At 38.5% G+C, this 18,267-nt stretch overlaps 1 protein-coding gene across 4 annotated transcripts in view; it reads right to left on the bottom strand.

Annotated features, from left to right (window-relative positions):
- Positions 1–18,267, bottom strand: part of Cc2d2a (coiled-coil and C2 domain containing 2A) — a 71,765-nt gene continuing 53,498 nt past the window's right edge. For all 4 annotated transcript variants that reach the window (XM_040747039.1, XM_040747037.1, XM_040747040.1 and 1 more), the window contains 12 exons: positions 16,959–17,068; positions 16,031–16,127; positions 15,328–15,426; positions 13,557–13,733; positions 10,794–10,997; positions 8,613–8,702; positions 7,176–7,289; positions 5,471–5,605; positions 4,707–4,829; positions 3,351–3,409; positions 1,318–1,495; positions 1–293 (listed from right to left, as the gene is read on the bottom strand). In XM_040747039.1, coding sequence (XP_040602973.1) covers positions 105–293; positions 1,318–1,495; positions 3,351–3,409; positions 4,707–4,829; positions 5,471–5,605; positions 7,176–7,289; positions 8,613–8,702; positions 10,794–10,997; positions 13,557–13,733; positions 15,328–15,426; positions 16,031–16,127; positions 16,959–17,068 — 1,575 coding nt within the window. In that variant the 3' untranslated portion in view covers positions 1–104. The remainder of the gene's footprint in view (positions 294–1,317; positions 1,496–3,350; positions 3,410–4,706; positions 4,830–5,470; positions 5,606–7,175; positions 7,290–8,612; positions 8,703–10,793; positions 10,998–13,556; positions 13,734–15,327; positions 15,427–16,030; positions 16,128–16,958; positions 17,069–18,267) is intronic.

The raw sequence follows: 18,267 nt of genomic DNA, 5'->3' as shown, positions 1-18,267 counted from the left end.
TTTGAAAACAGATAATTTCATTTTATTACTTCAAAATAGTTATTACATTACAATTTGAAATGCATATATTAATATTCCTTAGGTGTATAGAAAACACATAAAAATTACCTGTTACGTACAAGGGAAGCAACATAGATCCAGACAGACAAAACATTTTTGGGATAAGGGTGGATATATACAGCTAAAGCAAATTCAACATTAGGAACATCAATGTTATGTACTCCAGTGCTATAAACCGCTTCAATCAAAGGCTTCACTTCAGAATAAGGCATGTGAAGAGGAAATCCAGAGAACTGAGGAGAAAGAAGACATGTGTATTCGTTAGTAAAGTTTGAAGAAAAAAAAGTACATTGCTTTATGTAAGTTATGTAATTCCTAGAATTGAGTCTTTAGAATCATGAGATTATTTCTGTTTCTCTGTTCACTATATGTTAACGACATAAAAATGGAAAGTTTAATATTTTTGTTTTAGTTACTGGCATATTAATGTGTCACCAGTCATTCACTGTTCCCATCTCATGATAGTCTTTAGTATGCACATGGTCCATGTAATTCCACAGACCCAGGAAACCTAATCAATGCATTCTACAGCACAGGTCTGGACATGTGATCACTGTGAGTTTCTGGAAACCTGCTATGAATAGTGACACACAGGTACCCTCTCTTGTTTTGGGGCAGTGTGTGCAGATGTGTCTCTTGGACTTGTTCTAAATTTGTTTCTATGAATAAAGCCTGCCTGAGGATGTCACTACATGGAATAGGTCAAGGTGGTAAGACTTGCAAGAACTGCAACAGTTTTCCACTGAAAACATTCTAATAAGTTAGTTGTTAGTTTTCATTTTACACAGTGATTCATCCATTTTGGCTTTCATACTGTTTATCTTTCTGCACTAATTACGAAATTGCCTTTTGTATTACCCACCTCTAGGGTATGACATACAGGACAAATCACCAACAGGTAGTAGACAGAATATATAGTTTATTAGTGGGAACTTTTATTGAAAAATCAGTTGTTATAAACCATATCCTTAAAACTTAACCAAGTGTTCATTTTAACCTTTATGTACAGTTGAGTTTGATGCTTTAACCAGGTGTTTTTATTTACATTTCATAGAAAGTGTTGTTTTTCATAGGATCTTATTGATAATTACTGTTTTAAAACATTTCATCATATTTCTTTTTTTTTTTTTTTTGATGTATGGTACCTCACTTATGTGCTTCATGGGTCTTGTGTAGGTAGTTTATGCCCCCAAATGATTACTGGGTAATTTACAGTTTGGGAATGAGGAAAAGCACTGGCCATTTTACACCACTTACCCTGTAGTCTCCCAGCTGCTTCAGCAGTTCCGCCCTGTGGTCGTCTTCTATGTCTTCTCCTTGACTTCTTTCCAGCAGAGGCAGGAAGTGGCGCAGGGTGGAGGTACAGTACCTGTTCCATCGAGTCAGATGGCGTGGCCTCCAGTCCATGATTTTTTCTTTTAGTATTTTTTCAATCCTGTTCATAAAAATAAACTTTTATTTGTTATTTTTTGCTACTTAACTATTCCCATGTTCAAAGACTGTAATTTGTATGCAGCATGGGGTTCAGGGGAATGCTTGAATGCATCTTTAGTGGTGGTGTTTTCCCAGGTAGATTAGCAGCTACTTAAGGTCAAGTGCTTAAGTGATCCTTATTCTTGAAGATTATAGCCATTGCAATAGGAAATAGAGACATAAGCCTATGTCTGGTGACATAGGCTTAGCTAAATTGAGTACATTTAGCAAGACATGTTTTAATTCTAAAATCTTATTTTTCTATTCAGTGGTAATGTGATAAATAAATTATACCCAGGCATAAAGTTTTTATTATGTTGGGAATCTCAACTATTTATAAAACACATAATGCCTTATATTTATTTTTGTAACCCAGTGACTCACTCATAATAGGTTTTTTTTTTTAAAGTTACCTTAAAGTTTCCTTTACAAATGACAGCTGCATTGGGTTCCTAGGCTATGAGGCATGAACAAAGGATGAAGGAAAACTACCACTTGTTAAGGCATTATTAGGCACAGTGCTGTCTTTTATACACTTTGATTGATTCCCAACAATAATGCTTTGATGTAGGGGATATTCCAGTTTTACAGAAGAGGACAGTGTACAGTAGGATGACAACTTGAGGCAGGGATAGTGGTGTTCATGTTAAGCACTGCTGATTTTAAAGCCTCTTGCCTTTGTTAAGCACAGGGTGGAGAGATCCTCACAGCTCCTCATTGCTCAGGAGCTATGCCCTGACCCCCTTTTAAGCACTGAATATATATGTTTAGGTTTTATGGTGGACTGAGTAAGAAATTATGGATGGATTGTCAAATACTTTAAAATAAAGAAATTAGTGAATCTGGTCAATAGTATGCTGAAACCATTACATGAGATTCAGGGTTGTAGATTGAATTCTCTAGATCAATGCTTTTCAACCTGTGGGTCGCAACCCCTTTATGTATATGTGGGGGCATGTCTTAATGACCCTTTCATAGGGGTTGCCTAAGACCATTGGAAAACATATTTACATTACTATTCATAACAGTAACAAAATTACAAGGTGGCAATGAAAATAAATTATGATTGGGGGTCAGTACAACATGAGGAACTGTATTAAAGGGTTGCAGTATTAGGAAGGTTGGGGATCACTCTCCAGATGGAGATCCCACACAAAGGCTTTATGGAGAAATTGGGAGTAAATTTATGTTCCTATTAATAATGTCTTAAAGAGTTACATTTAATCTTGTATAATTTGACAAACTGTTCTTCATATAATGTGACTTAGTGGGAGTGAAGCATAGGCTTTGAAATCAGAATGCCTGGTGTCAGAAACTTGCTTTATTATTTAAGAAATGTGTGGACCACTCTGAGCTTCAGTTCTCACATCTGCTAACCAGAGAGATTAAGTTCAGTTGTACAGCGTTAGTGGAATTACAAAGACTCACACAGGCTTTCTCCAGCCTTCTCTATGGGTTAGGCTCAGAAATTAGATGAAGTTCTACAAGCCACTAACTAGACAAAAGAGGCGTCTTTAAATTGAGGATTATCTTGTGTACCAACAAGACCCATAATTACAGGATGTTAAGCTTCAATGTAAGTAGTGTTTGGAGAACTACTCTTTACTAATGTTCACCCATGTATGTTTACCCACAGCATGCTTATGCTGATGGATGATGCCTCATTTGAGTCATGGGATTTGGACATCGCATCTCTACTTGGTATCTGCAGACATAAAGCCCTAACATCCCTGATCATTTCATATTGATTCAAGCTGAGAGTTTGTTATTATGCTTCTAGTGATGGATTGCCTGTGGACTTGTGGGTATTTTGTTACCTGTCCTGTAGCTCAGCAGCAGCTGCTTTGTCTGTGCGTTGATAAATTAGCTCTTCAGGCTATAAAAGAGAAAGTCAGTCAGCACCTATATTTAATGTGAATAGGCATTTCTTCCTTTCTATATTTATTTTAAATTCCCTGGAGGCCAGAAAAGGTGAGCCCTTAGAGCTGTAGTTATAGATGGTTGTTGAGCTGATGTGTATGCTGGGGAACTGTACATAGGTCCTCTGCAAGAGCTATAACCTGTGTATTATTGTATGTACCTCTATTTTTCTTTTTAAGTAATGAAATTTGAGACAGAATAAGAGAACACAGCCTAAGAGATGCCAAGGAAAGTAGAACCAAGAGTAAGGGAAATGTCACAAATTACAGTGCTTTGTCATTCCTTTTTAGTTTCTTTTCCCTTAGCCCTTGTCACTGGAGTTCTATTCAGATCTTTCATTTAACTAATACTAAATGGTTAAGCACCCTCACAAGTGAAGGGCATAAGAATGTGGCCATAAACAAACCCTGTGTTGTGTTTACATTGTAATAAGTGAAGATAAGTGACCTAATACATTGAGTTTATTATTTTACTACAGATCTGCGTATTCTTTATAGTCTGGATTGTTTGCATGTTTTCTAAATTTGAGATCTATTTTATGAACATGCAACTTCCTCTTTCAGCCTTTACATTGCATTAGGGATAATTAAAACACAGTGCTAAGTTTCATTAAGGTAATCATTTGACTACTACAAAGTATTACATCATATAGTATAATTTGTCTCTTATTTCAGTTCTAAAGTTAATTGCATTCCTGTGAAAAATCTCATATGTTCCCCTTCTCAAAGGTGAGAATTTCTGAAGGACAATGTAAAGCTGGTTTGAAAGATTTGTGCTGTGGTAAAAGGGTATTTTATATTATAAGTGTGTAGTCTGTGTCCAAACATTTAAAATAAATAATGTTCTAATGAATTAGAATCTACTAATGAGAATCTAAAGTTAATTTTATGAGCCTCCAGTGAGTTGGACCTGTTGTTTGATTTCATCCTTAGCAGTTAGGATCAATTTAGTGAATTAATACCATCAAAAAATTTTAGCTGTATGTATTTTGTGATTCTATTAAGTAAGTCATGGACTTCCTATATAAAAACTTTCAAATATGTCTAGAATGTGAATAACAGTTTTTCATATGTGTGAATGTATGTTTCTTCATGTAAATTTGTTTTAAGTTAGAAAACTAATGTTTTAAATCTTACATATGAATTTAGTATACTAAATAAATAAGTAGAATTGAGGTTCAAGAAATGCGTAGTTTTTTTCATGTAAGGATTTTATATCACTTTATCCACATTTGGCTGCTAATAGAATTATACCTGAACACTGGAAAGGCCAGGATATGGAAGACTTCGTGAAAAAAAAGATTTCCATAGTTTGGGCTTTGTGACATCAAAATTTATCCTTAGTGGCGAATCATGGTGTTGAATATTAAACCAAATCTAAAAAAAAATATTAGGATATATGTTAGCAGTTATCTACATAGGTCATACATATGTATATATATGACATAGGGAGAGGCGGTAAAGGAAGCACATTAGGATATATGTTTGCAGATATGTGCCCAGATGTGTGTGGATGGTACAGGGAGAGGCGGTGAAGGGAGCAAAGATTCACACAGGCTACGTTTAAAAAAAGATTTTTAAAAGTTTATATGAATTTTACAGTAAGTGATGTATCAATCAGTTGTTCTCAGTTTTTGCATATTCAAATGCACACGCACAATTTTTTTTTTAAATAAAAGGAACTCAGCGTTCTCAGGTGAAAAATTTGCTTTGATAGAAGGGACTAGATATTGTAAGCTCTGTTGTGTAAAACAAACAAGGTTGAGTCAGGATTGAAATTGGATCCTCTTGAGTCTAAAAACCTCTGTACTGCTTCTTAAGGTCAGGTGACTAATTAAACCAGAAGTTTAATTTAAGATTAGGTAAAGTGGCCAGTGTTCCCAGTTCTGCCAACTTATTTATATTTATATAAATGTTCATTTAAATATTCATATCTGTACATTCTTTACCTATATAAAAATATACATAAATTAGTTAACTTACAAAAACAACCATATTTAAGAGAAGGTAATACTCACATTATCAGGACCAATTAAGCAGCCCACACTTTTCAGGGGGCAGAATGTATCAAATTGTCCATAACAATGTCCACTGCAGGGATTCCATATTAAATAATAATTTTTTTCCCAAGTTAGCACATAGGCAGTTGGACCCTGGAGAAAAAAAAGCAATTAAAATACTTTCCAATTAATTATAAAATTAGGTCAAACCGGGTGGTGGTGGTGCATGCCTTTAATCCCAGCACTCGGGAGGCAGAGGCAGGCAGATCTCTGTGAGTTCGAGGCTGGGCTGGTCCGACAGCCTCCAAAACAATACAGAGAAACCCTGTCTCATAAAACAAAAAACAAAACAAAACAAAAAAATGAAGTCAATAGGTCAATTTAAAAAATGATGTATGTTTTGTCTCTGTGTGTGCACACACATGCATGTCTCTGCCTGAGGACTTAAAGGAAGGTGACAGATTCCCCCAGGCTGAATTTGTAGGCTGTGAGTTTCCTAGCATGGGTGCTGAGAACTGAACTTGGGTCCTCTGTGAGAACAGTATGTATAACTAACTGTCGATCCATCTCTCCAGTCCCAGAAACAGTTCTTCCCTTTAGCTGGACCTCTGCTTTCTAAGTCTCATGGCTAATGGATTTAAAAATGGGAATAGATATTTTTCAAAAATCTTGGATTTGGTGCTAGTAGAGTGCAGGATTCAAAGATAGTACTTGCTTTCCCAATCGGTATATCTTACGGTTTTCTGAAGAGCTCTTGTTAGTGGGACTCTGCAGAGTCAGTAAAGTTGCCACTTGAGTATCTAGAAGGCTGGTTATGCTAAAATACTTTCTCAGTTCCTAGTAATACACAGTCTATAGTTACATGAACATATAGATTTGGAAGAATATACATTCAATGGTTGAGATGAAGGATACTTGTTTCCTACTTGGAATAGTCATATAGACTCCTTTATTCAGTTGAGTATCATTTATTGCTGATGCATGATTTCACCTGATGTTCACAACTAGTCTTGGAGTTGTGATATGATTTGCTGAGGGTCATGGAACCTGGAGCACAGGTCCATGGCTTGTTTGCTTTGTCTTTGCCTGTACCACACGTTAACTCATGGTCTATAATTCCCAAGGACTCCTAGAGCTCCATGGCTTCTTTAAAACACCACCTTAAATAAGCTTCTACTATCCACATAGCCTTTTTAACCTTGTCCCAGAAATACTCATTGTGCTCCAAACTTGTTAGTATTTTGCTGTGGGGGTAGGGAATACTCTTGAGAGTCACCAAGTCTTTAAACTAATAACATGTTGACAATAACAGCAAAACAGAGCTGCCAATATTATTTCTTTCTGTGTTTAGTCTGGTGTGTTCCCCATTGTCTCCCAAATTAGTTGCAGTAAAATAGGGTAAATGTAGAGAGTTCCCTTAACCCTTAGCATAATATCACTAAGTGACTGAGATTGTGGAGAACCATTGCTGGAGTAGCATGCATGTTAAAAGAATGAGCTGTAGGTGGTAAGATGTCAGGTTTGCCAAAATTGTTTAAAGTGAAGTGTAGGGCCCTGAGTATGTTATTAAGCCACTCTGTGTGGTATACATTGTGGTTCTGTCTGCCTGGTGTGGTGTCTGCCACTTTGTAGCAATTCAAAGGATTCATGAAAATTAGGTGCTCATGAAGACCATCTGGTTAGATAACCACACTCTTGTTAATAGCACTTTATGTGGCCATACCTCAGGAATAGCATTGCCCATCATCAGCCATGCCTTCTTACCCAGGAACAGAAAGTAATTGCATAGTAGCACTGCATGCTCTTCTTCATCTCCTGCCAGGAGATCAAGAAATTGCTGACAAAAAGAAAAGAAAGTTATATTGAATGCCTTATTCTAGATTGACCATGCATGCAGGATTTTATTTGCTTTGTAGTTCAGGCTGGTCTGTTACTTGCTATGTAGTCCAGGCTGGCCCTGAACTGGCAATCATCTAACCTTAGCCTCCTTGACCCTAGGACTGGGATTAAAGAAAGACATGCAAGTGTCCCATCACATTAGCATCTCATGCAAAATTGAATGTATTAGTTGAGATCAGTACCTTAATCAGGCATTTTTGTTACTACACTGAAGATTCTTTAGTGGCATCATGTTTTCTTTAGCATTGATGCTGATGAAATCTAGAACCGATATGATCACCATAGGTAGAAACAGTAGGTTTCCATGTTTCTACTTTAATGTGTATTGGATAGTTCACTAGGACTAAACATTTCCTAAGTACATTACATGAATTGACTGACGTATCCCGGAGCAACTTTTTGAGGGTACTGCTCTCCTTATCAGCCTTGTAAATGCTGAAGTTCAGAGGCAAAGATCAGGCAGTAATACCTAGTCCAGCTCTGCTGCTCTGCTATTCTCTTCTTTGTATATTTTCTTGTATCTTCTTGAGAAAGAGATCCCCTCATGACTCTTAACATTTTTCCCTCTAAAAATGCCAAGATTTATGTTGCCAAATGCATTTGGAGGGAAAAAAGTTAAAGTACAACCACATTTTTTTCAGTTGAGGACCTTCCATCAAATAAAGTTGTGTATGTTACATTTTACGGAAACATCTGACAACCTGAAATCCAGAAGCACACTAACACCTGTGGTAAGACAGGTTTGTGCTGCTTCATATCACTCATGGCCCCTGACTTAGTGCAAAGAATGTGTTTGACATGGCATATCTTAGAAAGCTTACAAATTAAGGAATACACAACTTCTTATTGTAGAATGAGAATTAGGGGTTCTCTAAACAAAACTGTGATATTATTAATGTAATATTAGGATAGTTCCGCACCAAGACAGGTGAAATGTTATTTCTATCCTTTGTGAGAATAATTCTTTGAAACAATACTTTGTGGTGGTTGGGGGAGGGGGAAGGTTTACTGAGGATCTAACCTATGTCTTTGCACCTGCTAGGCAAGTGTTTACCACTGAATTATTTCTCCAACCTTTATTTTCTTTAACACCTGAAACTTGATAACAGTAGACCAGGAAGAAAAATACTTAGGAATTTAGCTCAAACTGCTAACAGATGGCCAAATAGATTTTTATGATGAGTAATGAATGATGCAATCTAAGATATGCAAGTCATTTAGCTGAGGTTCAGTTAAGGCAGTAAAGTGGCAAAAGACTCACATCAGATGTGCTCCATAGGTCACAGATGCCAGCAAAGGAAACAGTGTCCGGCAAGAAAGGGATTAAGGACACGTATCGAGCTACCAGTTCCTGTGTAAGAAAATTAATTTTTAAAATAACTTCCAATAAAGTAGAAGCTGCATTCCCACTTAATTTCCCAAAAGAAACTTCATATATGGGTATAAGATGAAACTGATGTTCACAAAGTGCTTACTAAATGCATTAATATCTTAATCCTCTCCTAAAGCCATGAAGAAAGTTACCTTGCAAAGAAACTGGCACTAGTGTGCCTTTGAAATGTCCTTATCTCCATCACTTCTTTTCTTATTTGTATTTCCTTGTGTGTGTGTGTGTTTTTTCATCATCTTGTACCGCGTACTTTACTTAACCTAGTCCTGAGAGCAACCATTCATTTCCCCAAGGAGCACTAGCTCACTTTAGGAGGGAACAGATTATTGGAGTCAAGTCTGGTCATTGTAGTATAACTCACAATTTATTCATCTCCAAGGAGGTTAATTACTCTTATGTTTATTGACTTCTCAGGTTTATACTTCTATGAATTTTCTTTTAAGAATTTGGACATTTTGAGGCCAGTGAGATTAATCAGCAGTAAATGCACTTGCTGTTTGAGCTTAAGGACTTCAGTTTGATTTCTGGAACCTACATGTGATCTTTTGAATGAGGATGGCTGTCATGGGCTCATATAATTGACTGCTTGATCCCTGTATAGAAAGGATTAGGAAGTATGGCCTTGTTACTGGGGTAGGTTCTGAGATGTCAGAATACATGCCACTCCCAGTGTGCTCTCCCTCCTTCCTGGTTTGAATCAGGATGTGAGCTCTCAGATGCGCCTCCACCAGGCCTTCACTCTCCATCGTGGACGCTAACCCTCTGAAACAGTAAGCCCCAAGACTTCCTTTTGAAGTTGTCTTGGTCATGTTTTATCACAGGAGAAAAGTAACGGAGACGGAAATTGCTATTAGGGATTGGGCTATTGCTGTCACAGAACCATGTGAGGTTTTTTGGATAGATGTGGAAGACTTTGAAACTTTGAACAAGAAAAGCGGTTCAACACTGTAAGCAGAGCTTAAGGGGACATCCTACGAAACTTGGAAGAAAGACAGTAGTGCTGAGAGCTTTGTGAGCTGTGGAGTCCCAACTCAAGAAGTTTCAGAAAAGAACAGTATTAGCAACTGGATTAGATACCATTATTTTTTTGGCAAGGAATGGCCTGTTTGTTGTTTTTCTATGCCTTAATTGCTTTCTCCCTTAGCCTTGTGACTCATCAAAACCCGGGTCTAGTCATCTTGAGTTACCAGATAACCTGAGATCATTCTAGTCTAATCAGTTTTTTCTCTTTGATTTTTCCCTCAATTCTGTCATATCCATAACTTTAAAAATATTTGAAACATTTACTGTTCTGAACAGTCTTTACTGGGGAAAGTTTATGTACATTTACAATGCTAGGGAGAACAGAAATTGCTATTATGGGCACTGAGGATACAGTTCAGTGGTAGAGCACTTGTTGAGCATGCCTGAGGCCTGAGACCAGTCTCTACCAACAACTCACAAGGTCTTATTTGGCTTCCTGTAGAAACAAATTATAGTAGATATAGAACTCACTATATACAATTTGTCATATAAGACAATATTAAACTTAGAAACAATTACTCCCTTTACTATCCATATCCTCAAAACAGCTATGGGTTATAGTATTCACTTAAAATTGGCTTAACATATATATGGCTAGTAGTTCATACAATTTTAGGTGGGTATATAGTTTTGAAGTCAGTGAATGGTACCTGTATATTTCATGTCTCAGTAAGATGGGCTAAATATTGACAATACATATTGTTCAAATAACTGTTGTTAATTTAAATTCAGTGATGATTATACCACTAAGCAGAATACTGAGGAGTTATTTTGGTATAGCAGAAATTTCATGCCTAACACTTATTGAGAATATATAATTAAAATATATTTATTAAAGACTTTGAAAGTTTCATGTTAATTTTTCAGCACCTATAAAGAAAGGCAAGGGCATAATAAGAAATAAATTATTTATAGAAAGGATGAACAGAGGATTATCATCATCTCTGGCACTTTTCATATTTCCCTAAAGACAGTTATCCTCATGGCAATAATTCTTAATGATAACATCACTGGCTATGCCACACTTACCGCAGTTGCCTGTGGGTTGTTTGGGTAGACACTGAGGAGCTCCTGAGGAGGGTTTAAAGGCTTGAGGAAACGTGTGATAAACACTGTTTTCCCGCTCATGTCAATCACTGTTGTAAGGCACTGACGCTGTGGGAACCGTAAGGCACATTCAGCCTGAAATTTCTCTGTTGCCTGAAGCAATTTCTCATCTTCCTGGCTATCAAACTTCAAAAAGAAATGCTTTATGGGGTGTATATAATTATAGGAGACATCACATAAAATAATCAGATTTCAAAGGCATTCTGAAGTGAGTGTGTGGTTTGGCAAGTACGAATAAATGACTCTTTATAAAGTCATTTTCCTTGGTATCTCTGAAGTCTAGAGAAGAGTATGGATAAGCAGCCAAAAAGATAAAGAATTTCAGCAGATTCTACAGGGTGCTATGGGGAGACCTAAGAGGATGTAGAAGCATTTGCAGGAGATTCTGAGTCAGCACAACTGTTGGCCTTTCAGGTTGACAGAAAATGTCTCAGCTACTCAAACTCAAATGCTCTGTTATGCATCTTGAAGGCAGGACCTGGGTTTGACCTTTGCCTTCCTACGCCTGGCGCCTAATTTGCACATGTTGGCACCTAATCATGATCAAGTCATTAACATGCATTTAGGACAGTAGAATTTAAGGAGAAGTGTGCTGTTTGTGATCTGAGAATGCCATGGAAAGGCCAAATATTACAAGAATTTGAGTCATTTATCCTGAAGCTAATTTGCATGGAATAACAGATTCAGGTTTATTCAAAATGCAATTTAGAAAATTCTTAAGGGGTTCAGTTCGTTGACCTGTCAGTTAATGGAAAAATTCCAGAAAATAGAATGAGTTCATTCTGTCTTTGAATAGACAGTTGAGATGACCTCAACGACTAGAAATAACTATAAGAAATAACCTACATTGCCTCTCTAAGAAACAGCCATGGAAAGTGAAGCTGAGTCCCTAACATGCAGGAAACATTTAAAGTCATTGAAGTTACTTGCTGACAAAATATAATGGCAAATGGGCCAAAAGGCATTTTTTCGTATTTTTCTATACTAGTGGTTGCACCCAGGGCCTAACACGTGCTACACACATGACTGGACATTCTTTGTGGCACTGCAGGCATCTACAGATCATTGCCAAGGGATCATACATACAACGGGATGCAGCACCTGTTCCCTGGAGGCAGTGGACACAAGCAGCTAGTGGAAGCATAGCTGTTGGCCTATAGATTATAAAACAACACACTCAGTACCTTTTTAAGCATGTCACTCATCTACCATAGGCAACAAAAAAGAAATGACAGAAAAACAGTATTAACAACCCGGTTTAAAGACTTTTTAGCCTAAACATTGTCGAATTAGGGCGTTAAAGTAACTAGTTCAGGGTTGCTTCTGACTTACAAAACTTTTTGTTCTAATAAATATTTTTAAAAAGTAATTTGTAGTAGGAATGGGGTGGAGAGACTGTTCTAATCTGCCGTCCTGGAAAGTTGTAGTCGTGGAAGACCATGTCCAGGCTGTAGTCCTGGTATTTCAGGCCGAGCGCCTCTCTTGAACAGCCTATAGGGTAATCACTGGTGGTGCTTTCTACTACTGCATTTGTAGGATGTCAGGAGCATGTCAATTAATTTGTCTGCCACGTCAGAAGTCAATGGAAAATGTGTACAGCCACAGAGGGGCAGTCAAATGTCAACAAAAGCAGCAACAGGTTGCCAGGTTAACTTAGAAGTCACAATCCTACCCTCAGTCTGAGAACATTTGTGTGTGGACATGCTTGTTTTTTTTCTCCTGAGATAGAGATAGACATTCAGAATATTACTCTTCTGAAAATAATTTGACATGAATCTATTCTGCTTTCTTGAGAACCCCAGCTTTAGCAATGAAGCTTGGGATCTGGAATTACTTGTTAAGTACACTGGAGCTTCCATTAATCTTTCTTGTCCTGAGTAGGCTTTGCCAATGGGATATAAACCTAGCATCTTCCTCTGTGAAACAAACTGTAATACTGCAAAACCCAGAAGCGGGCTCAGTTTTCCATCCCCATTTCAGACTTAATCACAATTGGAAACCAAGGGATCCATGTGTAAGTTACATAACACAGTAAGTTTATACATGCATGTAAGCTTGGTAGATTTTGTTGTTTTTTTGAGACAGGTTCTTACCTACATAGACCAGGATGGCCTAACTCAGGGAGATCTATTTGCTTCTGCCTCTACTCCCCTGGGATTAGAAGTGTGCACAACTATATGGGCTACATGATCGACTGTTCTCTGCAGCTATTTAAGATGCATAGTGTTTTTTCATAAAGTACCTTATTATCTCTGGTTATGTATCATCTGACTTTATGACTGTGTAAACTGATTGAGTGCATAGTACAGCTGGTGACCTGACGTCAAAATGGCAGTCTTTCTTTAGTGTGCTTGCCAGTAAATGTCACCTAGCAATCTGATTTTCTAATTGACATACTTCATTTTATTCACATGGAGAACATGGTTCTAAAAGCAGAACATGTTTAGATTGGTCTTGCTTTCCTAAAACCTTGTGTTGATGATTGCCTTAACTCCTAGGTTGTGAAGGATAAATGCACATCTGTTCCATTGCCACCTTAGGTGCTAGCTGAAAGCATAATGAACGGACATTAAAGTAGGAGAACTTCTGTTTATGCAGTTCAGTCAAAGCTTATAAATACTTAGCCTAGCCAGAATTTCTTAGGCCTTGGCATCCACTGTGGATTTCCAGATTATATCCCATTACCTTTTCTCGAATTGGTTCTCCAGGAACCAGTTGAGGCTCAATGGTAATAAACAGGGTGATGTAAGAGCCTTCACTCAAGCTTCGGGCAGAATCAAAGGTTCGTTCCATAATAATGTTTCGCTCCTTACTATAGCCCAGAAGAACTGGAGGAATGTCTATTTTAAATGTGCCATCAATCTGCAAAGAAAATATGACTTGGTAAGCATTGTGGTGATTTTGTAACAGAAGTTAAAAGAGAATGGCTATTTCTCATAAGCTTGGTCCAGGTTAGAAGCCTCAAGTTCTCAGCAGGAAGGGCTCTATGCTTCCCTGACTTCTCTTCCTTGTTTGCTAGAGTGTGTCTGGTCATGGATGTTTCTTTCCTGGGTTCAAATCTTGTCTTAAACTCCCAGTACTTCAACTGCCTCATTTGTAAGAAGAAGAAAATAACAGGACCTGATTTGTAGGGCTGTGGTGAGCAGGGAATCAGCTAAGAGATGCAAGGGACTAAGAACAATATCCGGCATGTGGTGCATGCTCATTGGCTGGCAGCCTTCCCCTCTTTCTGATTTCCTAGCTTTCTTTCTCTGCCTTTCAGAATCTTGTGTGTGTTTCAAGGCTTAGGTCTAATGTTATCTCAGGATTACTTTGCTATCTGTATATCCTTACATACAGCTTGTTTCATTCACTAATGAAGTGAATATTCTGCTTGACTTCAGGTGGGAATATTCTGCTTGACTTCAGGTGTGTATTTGCCATAGTCTAGATACTTGCTCTGCAAAAGGGACTGTTGTTTTACCTCCTCTTGTGTTATCTTTCTCGGCTTTATAGCTATGTTCATAACAAACAGGGCTCTAGTGGTCATGAGCTCCTGCAGGGTGAGCTGTAAGAACATGGGTGCTGCCACCACAAAGCAAAGGAAGTTCACACATAAGGCCATTCAGTGCAATGATTTCTAAATAACCTCCAGACCCGAGATTCAACAGCTGTCAAACATTACAGGCAGCTTCACTTGTAAGACATTATGCTCTTTAATATTTTTATCTTAAAATTTATTAAAAGGGAAGAATATAATTCTCATGGTAAGCACATTACTAGACTGTCCCTTTGGCTTAGGGAAGATCACAGTCAATCCGGGCCTCTTAGAACAGAGGTTTATTTTGGGACTTTTGATGGAAGCCCCATGGTCTAGTCAGCATCTGCTCTGTGTAGCTATCACAGTAACACATAGTTGCCTGTTGCCATGGATTTAATGCTGAGATACTGAAGAGATTCCAGAGTATTCAACTCCCTCAGGAGGATTACAAAGTCATAAAAGAATTGCCAACCTTGTGGATCTATTAAGCTAAACTGTTAAGTCTACAAAAGGGTGTGTTTGTCAAGCATGCCTGAGCTAATGATTTTTCATGTTTTAAATAGCACACACTTTCAGAAATCTTGATGGATGTTCTTGACAAAATGGACGATCAACTGCCCTGGCTGTTTTCTTTCAATTTACTTCCAGGCTGCCAACCACTCTACTCTTGTCATTTTGACAAATTTCACTTTGTCTATAGTTTTTACTTCTGTTTAAATGTTATAAAATTCTTAAATTCAAGTAGTCATACATTTGCTATTAATGCAAAAGAACGGGGGTAATGAATAATAGGATAATAGAAGATCAATGACTTGGCATAGTGATTTTTATTTTTCTAAGTGCTGTGCAATACATTTTCACAGTTTTGAGAGTTCAGTAGGAAGAATGAATAGAGATGTTTCCTAGTCATATGTAATTCTGACTTTTATTACTTACCCTTGCTTGGAAATAGATAGTACTAAATGGGATTTTCACACATCCTAACCAGTGTCTCTCAATACGGGTATGGATTCCACTTCCTCTTTCACGGTCATCCTAAAGGAAGCATGAGAAGTAGTAATTATTTAAGGACTTTAGGCATTTATGTCTGTGTCTGTGTGTGGGCCACAAACCAGCTCTCAAATCATGACCCAGAGACATTATCAGTTATGAATGTTCGGCTTTATCTTAGGCTTGTCCCACTAGCTCTTATAACTTAAGTTAACCTGTTTCTCTTCATCTATGTTTTGCCTCAGGGCTTTTTACCTTTCTCTCATTCTGTATGTTCTCCTCTGTGCCTGACTGGCCCCAGGCATCTCCTTTTTTTTTCTCCCTTGTTCTCTTCTCTCCTCTAAGCCTAGATTCCTCCTCTTGTTTATTCTCTCTGCCCTGCAGCCCCAACTATAGCTACTGCCTAGCTCTGAATTTCAGCTTTCTCCTGTCACGTGGAGATAGAATGATTTGCTTCATAGAATTACTTTGGAATTGAATAAGACAGCATATCTGCAGCAGCTAACACAACCCTAGAACACTTGGCAGCAAGTAGAATCACCATTCCCTTTCTTTATCGTCCTTTCCCCATCTCCCCTATGCTTGGGAAGTTAACAGCGATAGAGGACAGGAAAATGTTCGGGTGATTCCCTTAAGAATGAAAACTTACCTCTAGGATATCATACAGCACTTCATCAAAAATGTTAATATACACGTCATCCTTCACTGACTGTAAGCTGGCTGTGCTGTAGTCCCCATTCGGGGCCCTGTGAGGCAACACATGAACAGATCATGAAAGGAGGCAAAACAGGTACTATAAATGTTCCATGTCAGCGCTTGAAAAATACCAAGCTGGAGCACATGCTGTTCTTTCATACAAAGGATCTCTTAACAAGGACACAATACACATTTTCCTTTTTGTTTATTTACTTTTTATGTGTGTTATTAGTGTTTTGCCACCATGTATGTCAGTGTAAGGGTGTCAGATCCCTTGGAACTGGACTTACAGACAGTTGTCAGTTGTCATGTGGGTACTGGGAATGGAACCAGGGTCCTCTGGAAGAACAGCCAATACTCTTAACCTTTGAGCCATCTCTTTAGCTCATATAATACTTTGTGCTCTGCAGATCCAAATGCTCCACTGGCTTATACTGGTAAATACTGTATTCTCCAAATTCCATGGCATGTCTTGCAAGGAACTGCTATGCCAGGGCCTGGAGTAGCTTTTTGGATGGCTGTAAGGTCTTCAGCCAACACTGGAGCTATTGTCTAAGTACCTGGACTCCAAAGGTGCTCCATACAAAGGAACCACCTCCAGTCATGAATTTCCTGCTAGAATATGGCTGGAAGAATGACACCTGCTACTCCTCACTTTCTCACACGGAAGTCAAACCATACAAGGGTGTGTATCCTTTCCTGGACTAGGTCCATGACCATTACCATGCCTGTGTTACTGTGTCCCTCTACAGCAGGGCTAGAGACATGGGTACCACATGGATTGGAAATCTTAATCTGCATGTTCTAGCTTCATTCCCCCAGACAGGATGCTTTCTTTCACTTCAACCACTCCAGCTCTTACAGAGGGGTGTTCCATTTACCTGAATGGAAGTTCAAGTTCTTCGTTCCAGCTGGGATTTGGTCCTTCAGCTGTAGTCGTGTGGCAGATTGTTCTTTGAAAAGAGACTTCTACAAAAGGACGGACTAAGACCTGAAAGTCAAGAGCAAATCCTAAGTGTGCAATGATTAGTTATTTGTTCTTGATGGAAGGAGCTGTGCTTCACTATTTAGGCAAAGGAGAACATGCTTATTAAATAGTATTTTTCAGAAGAAAATGAAACAGGAAGTCTGTTCAGAAGTTTATAGGTAATTCCTTCCTTCCTTCCTTCTTCCCTCCCTCCCTCCCCCCCTTTTTTTTTTTTTTTTTTTTTTTTTTTTTGGTGAAAAGCAGAAAAGGGAGATTTCTTCAATGTCACACAGGGAGAGGGACCGAGACCCAGTGACCAGCTCCCAGTCCATCTTCAGGATCTGGAAGTGAGGATAGGTTTAAATAAACAAGATACATTCACAACTGCATTGGCCAAGGCCTGGTCTGCTGCCCACTGCTGTCTGAGCTCTGATCCCCAGAGCTCTCCTGGAAGGATATCTGCAAGTTGTAAATCTCCAGGGACAAGTTTCTACTCCGATGGCCAGTGCTCCAGTTATTTCTTGGGGGAAACTGGTGTCCCATTCAGGCCAAGCTGGTCTTAAACTTACTATGGAGCTGAGAATGACCTTGAACTGTGTGTGTGTGTGTGTGTGTGTGTGTGTGTGTGTGTGTGTGTGTTCCATCTTTAATCCCCCCACCACCTGGTAAAACTTGTATTTGCAGAAAGGCACCACCTCCTCTGCATTCCTGGAATTTGGTGGCCTGGGGCTGGACCCCTTCCCCTTTCCTTCACTTCCATTGTGACTCTTTAAAAACTAGCCAATCTTGAAAGACTATGAGTGGGAAAAGACATAGTCATCACCTGTGTTAGAATGAAAACCAGATGAACTTTCTGCCTCAGTGTGCTCCCTTGCTACTTTGGTTCTGGTGCACTCATTTTACAAAAGAAATCGCCTTGCTGGACTATTTTCAATTTGTATGTTGGAACTACATCAAGATTATTCTTTGCCCCTAACTTTTTGAAGCAGGGCCTCACTGTGCAACACTGGCTGGCCTTGAACTCCTTATGAAGAGCAGGGTGGCCTTGAAACAAAATTCACCTGTCTCTGCTTCCTGATGATAGAATTTAAAACATATGCCTGCATCTTTATTTTTATTTTATGTTCATGAGTGTTTGTCTGTACCACATGTATGCCTGGTGCCCCCAGATGCCAGCCAGAAGAGGGTATCACATCCCCTGGAACTGGAGTTATAGACAGTTG

Source organism: Mesocricetus auratus, unplaced genomic scaffold (genome assembly GCF_017639785.1).
Source record: "Mesocricetus auratus isolate SY011 unplaced genomic scaffold, BCM_Maur_2.0 Super-Scaffold_100006, whole genome shotgun sequence".
Lineage (NCBI taxonomy): Eukaryota > Metazoa > Chordata > Mammalia > Rodentia > Cricetidae > Mesocricetus > Mesocricetus auratus.
This window is presented reverse-complemented; position numbering and strand designations above follow the sequence as displayed.